This window comes from Colletotrichum chrysophilum (genome assembly GCF_026319265.1).
Source record: "Colletotrichum chrysophilum strain AFK26 chromosome Unknown scaffold_8, whole genome shotgun sequence".
Taxonomy (NCBI): Eukaryota; Fungi; Ascomycota; class Sordariomycetes; order Glomerellales; family Glomerellaceae; genus Colletotrichum; species Colletotrichum chrysophilum.
The window spans coordinates 175,597-180,443 of record NW_026517295.1 but is presented as its reverse complement, the minus strand read 5'-3'; the positions used below and the strand labels follow the sequence as shown (position 1 = coordinate 180,443).

General features: G+C 54.6%; 2 protein-coding genes across 2 annotated transcripts; both read right to left on the bottom strand.

Moving 5' to 3' along the window:
• Positions 1-539: 539 nt before the first annotated feature.
• On the bottom strand, positions 540-1,289 carry COL26b_001745 (uncharacterized protein; the record flags this gene model as incomplete). The annotated part of the gene is made up of 4 exons (XM_053174687.1): positions 540-640; positions 706-820; positions 881-934; positions 1,101-1,289. The coding sequence occupies 4 exons, from the start codon at positions 1,287-1,289 to the stop codon at positions 540-542; spliced, it is 459 nt and encodes a 152-aa protein (XP_053041310.1).
• A 1,374-nt stretch (positions 1,290-2,663) lies between these two features.
• On the bottom strand, positions 2,664-3,485 carry COL26b_001744 (uncharacterized protein; the record flags this gene model as incomplete). Its single annotated transcript, XM_053174686.1, has 1 exon — positions 2,664-3,485. One exon carries the CDS (start codon positions 3,483-3,485, stop codon positions 2,664-2,666), a length of 822 nt encoding a protein of 273 aa, XP_053041309.1.
• Between the last annotated feature and the right edge of the window lie 1,362 nt (positions 3,486-4,847).

The window sequence follows — 4,847 nt, the reverse complement described above, 5'->3', positions numbered from 1 at the left end:
CGTTTGCTTTACAACCGACCACTTTTCATATACAAAGATGAGATCCGGCCCATCTTGAAAAGTGAGGCGTTGGAGTACCATCGGTCTCCATTTCCTCTCTGACCCTGCTGCTCCACATGTTAGTCCGGTCGAGTCTTGGTCAACCGCCTTCTAGAGATGCCCACTTGAGTGAGGGCATTCCCACATCTCGGCCATCTCATGTCAACGCATGATATTTGGGTCTTCATTGTTCAGACCTTGAATTCATCTCCAGGTACATTATTCATCGTGAAAAGCTTCACACCCGCCAGACGGACAACCGCCGGATATCAACCTCACTCTTCTTTCTTAAGAGAGCCAAAACGCCGAACCCCAGCCCTAGTCGAGCAACTCAAAATCCACCCCTCTTATCTGTTATTTTCACCCTCACTGCTTCCTCCTTGGCACGCTGAAAACTCTCGAGCCAGGCAGCCTTCCCATACACACATGCCGTACGACGTCCGGCCAAACCACATCATACATTGTCATAGAAAAATTCGGCTCATCCCACAAAGAACCCCTCAAGGATCGCAGAAGATGTCAAAGTTGCCATCCGATCCCGCAAACACTGGGTCGCCAAAGCTCTGCTTCGACGTTGAGTCAATGGCAGACCTGCATTCAGCTACAGCCGGCGATGTCAGCCACCGAATCGCAACACCTCCAATCACATTACACCAGAACACTTACTAGCTTGCTCGTCACACTTGGAAACGTCGAATTTTGTCGCCGCGTTGTTAGCCGCTTGAGAGCATTTGTTCTTTTGGTTGTCGCACGACCTGCCCGCCGCGGTTGCAAAGTCCGGCTGTGATTGACCGTTAGCACACCACTCTTCCAGGTTCTGCTCTCAGCCGAGGGAACTCACAAAAGTGTCGCCATCAACTTCAAATGGTCGGCTCGGGTCATTTGACTTGGTAATCTGTAGCAGCGCCCCGTCAGTCAAAGAATCCTTCCATCCTTCTCCCAATACTGATCCTGATCCTGAAACCGAACTCGCGCCACGCGAAGCCACCAAAGCCTCGCTGCCAACGAACCTCCATCGTTCGCTACCAGAAATCGTGGGGGAAGAAAAAGAAAAGACGTACCGCTGAAGCCGCGACACCGCCCAGGTTCCCCGTGAACGTCTGCAAGTTCTGTGTCGCCTGCCTCGGCAACAGGCCCATCTTCCAGCCCATCTGCAGTTCCTCGTGGATGTCGAGCGCCCTCGCGCCGGCGCCGGCGCCCGAGAGCACAAGCACCACCGCCGACAGAACGTGTGCTGATATCGTCCGCATCGTGGAGGTTCGTTGTGGTATTCGTCGTTATCACGAGGATTGGATTATGCAATGATATGCTGCGGGGTAAACCGTAAAAAAAGAAACCTTCGAGGTCTCGGTCGAGCGTTCGTCGCCTGTCACCGGCGCATCGATCGGGGTACAAATGGCCTCGGGTGGATTACGAATAGAATCGGTTGGTATCGAGGCTCAACCTCTTTCGTGATGCGTCGTCAACGAGCGCGGTTGGTAACTGTCAGAAGTGATGGTTGAACGAAAGAATCGGCGCCGCCAGCACTCAATTGGCACAGAGCAAAAGCAAAGAGGTCGAAGACGCGAGAGCGTTGGAAGGTCATTAAACTCTCTTTTGCTCCTTAGCTAACGTCGACTAACGTTCGGGGGGAGGGAAGGGAAGGGAAGCGAGCGGGACACAGACACACAAGCAGGGCGGGCGGGTAAGAAGAAGACGAAGAAGCACCGCATGGAATCTGAAACGTCGAGATCCCAAGCGCCCACAAAAAGCTGGGATGCAACACCACCACCGCAACCCGAAACACCACTGAGACTGGAATAATATTATGACGGTCGGGCCCGTCCACGTGATGTTGGGTGCGCTCGCGCTGCACGCTCTTTGCCCAGACGGGATGGCTGCCCGGATGGACGATCCTGCCGCGGCCACGGTTCATCAGATGGCAGGTTGGAGTGACGGACGATCAATACTGGGGATGAATGTTGGATGACGGAGGGAATAGAGTTTGGGTAAGGGATCGGGTGAACTCTCTCTTATTGCCCCTCCGCAAGTTGAGTTGAGGTTTTGTCACTGTCATTTCATTTGGATGCACGTCACTTGCGCAATTCACGATAGAAGAGTGCTTTGATCCCATAGTGTTGGCGGTCCTAGTATTAAAGTTGTATCTGAACGTACATCCAAGCCTGTGAACCCAGTAGATTTTGTTCATCAGACTTGCCGTCAATATGTTTTTGTCCAATTTTTCTGCTAGGGTGATTGCATGTCTTGATATGCGACTCGACTGAAACCCAGTCGGCAACGATTTGACAATGATCATCCCAAGCCCATCTGCGACAATAAGAAGGGGGAGGACTCTCTGCTCTATTTACATAAGTCTATCCATTAGTCCTTAGACTCTGCGATATGCAACCATGCCTGCCGTGGTAACAATAGTTGATTCGGTCCGAAACTCCGTGTAGCCGGTCTTAAAAGTAGAAAAAAGCTGTGCCGGCCGTAACGTATGGGGGTGTAAGAATAATCATCGAAGGTTTGTGCCTTTTGTAGGCTAAGGACCGTGGGGAATCAACGCTTTCTGCCGCAAGAAACAACAACAACAACAACAACAACAACAACAATCATCAAATGCTTGACTAACGCACGCCGCATTAGAAGTTGGACGACGCGTTGACCTGGCTTGGTGCGTGGTAGCTCTCGAGGGTCGACTGGAAAGGCGTGCGGCCGGTGGAGCCCTGGGCGCTGCCGACCTCGACCTTGGCCTCGTTGCCGTACTGGTTGTTGTATTCCATCAGGCCGTCGTTCTCCTCCGCCTGCTTCTTCTTGCCCCAGATTCTCCAGGCAACGAAACCCAGAGCGCCGAGAACGATGGCACCACCGACACCAACGACGACACCAATAACGGTATTGCGGGTTTGTGATGACATGCCGGAAGAAGAGGAGCCAGAGTTAGACTCGTTGAGTCCGGGTGTGCTGGTGACGGTCGACTCGGAAGTGAAGGAAGTGGCAACGCCAGCAGAGTTGGTCGTTGTGATGACGGTCCTGATGGTAGAGGTAACAGGCTGAGCGGTGGTAGTGGGAGTAGAGGAAGCAGCCTCGCCACTCGCGGTGTCCGAGTTTCCGGCAGCAGATGTAGTGCTGGTCTTCAAAGTCGTGGATTCAGCTGAGGCAGCGGGAGTTGTCGTCGTGGCAGCGGGAGTGGTTGCGCTGGGAGTAGCGGCCGGGGTGGTGGTGGTTCTGGCGGCGGAAGGAGTGGTTGTGGTAGCAGCAGCGGCTGAAGTGGTTGTAGCTGCGGCAGCAGATGTGGTCGTCGTCGCGGCGGCGGCGGAAGTTGTGGTCTCGGCGGCAGCAGAGGTGCCTCCTGACTGTCTCCTTAGAAGTCCATCGCGAGCTTCCTCCTTGTGGAAGTTGAACCACGAGGCCTGGGCCACAGAGGCGGCCATGAGGACCTGAAGAACCAAAGTAGGCTGCATTTTGAGGTGCGGTGAGGTTCGGTGAGAATTCGAAGGTTGTGGTGAGGTTCGCGGTGTCGGGGATGGTTATATCCCGTTAGATATTCGCCCGATTTCCAAGTCCCGTCACGTTCGTTAAATGGTCCGGGTGATGGTTGATCGACTGCCTAAATGCCCAACACGACTATGCTGGGACTAGAGACAACTCGTGGCAAAGATGAGTCGACTGGAATTTCGGAAAGTTCTTGCCCTGAGCCGGTGGGTACGAAAATAGGAGAGCGGCACGGACGGGTTCGCGGAGAATTCGTAGGGTTGTAGGCGAGTGACTCGAGAACCTTGGCGGAAGCGACCGAGAGGTTAAGGGTAATAATGGATCGTTGGGTGAAGTTAATGTCGAAGATAATTCAAGGAAAACGAGAGGAAGAGGCCAAGAGGCCAAGAGGAGACACAATAGGAAAAGTAGCGAGTGAATGGATTTTTATCGAATGGTGAGGGTTAAGAAGGGACGTGTGGGAACGAGCGGGAAGAGCAGAAAAACAAGACTCGTATTCAACGAAGAAGAGGGTGGTCTGTGGCCTAGGACTGGTCTGTGGTCAGGAGCAGGCGCAGGAGCTGGTGCAGGTGCCGGTGCCAAGCAGGAAGAGCAAGCGCAAGGTGGAGGGCAGAACAGAACAGGGATGGCCGGGGAAGGTCTTTTCTCTCCGTCGCACTGTCCGTGTGGTGGCTTGGAGGACGTCTCTCTGCCAGTCACCGGGCAGTCTGGAGTCTCTCTGGGCCGTCAATCAAAGGGAAACCCATGGAACATGGCCCAAAGACACCCACTACGTTGCACAGGGAGAGAGCGAGAGGCGGGGGGAGGGCGCCGGGATGGTGCAAGGGACAACGTGGTGGCGGCCAAAAAGCGACAGTACGTACCGCCTCACCTCGCGAAGGTGACGAGATGCCTGACAGTCCAGGCCGCAATCATCTCAGATTTGTCGGTTTCCTGCGGAATGACGGTTGCTCATTGGTTGCAGTGTGGAACCCTTGGCCCGTCACTGCGCGGTGGCACACACCAGGATCGAAGCTGCAGCCATTCAGCGCAGGACAATTTGTGGCTCCACTTTGACACCCACAGTGCATCCGGTGCGTGGTTTGGTGGTGGTGCACCCGTGGCTGTCCATACCTGGACAGTGTCTCTGCCCACCCACTTGGGCAGTCAACACCACACATCAGTCGAGTGTCGGCAACTCCTGGCTCCTGGCTCGCACTGTTTTCCACCCTCGCAGGGCTGCTGTTCCCACCGAAAGTGGCCGAGACTCTGAGGGCAGCCCAGCGGAAAACGTTAGCAAAGAGCCCAACTGTCAGCGACATTTAGCGGCCAGGTGGTTGGTAAACGCCCCT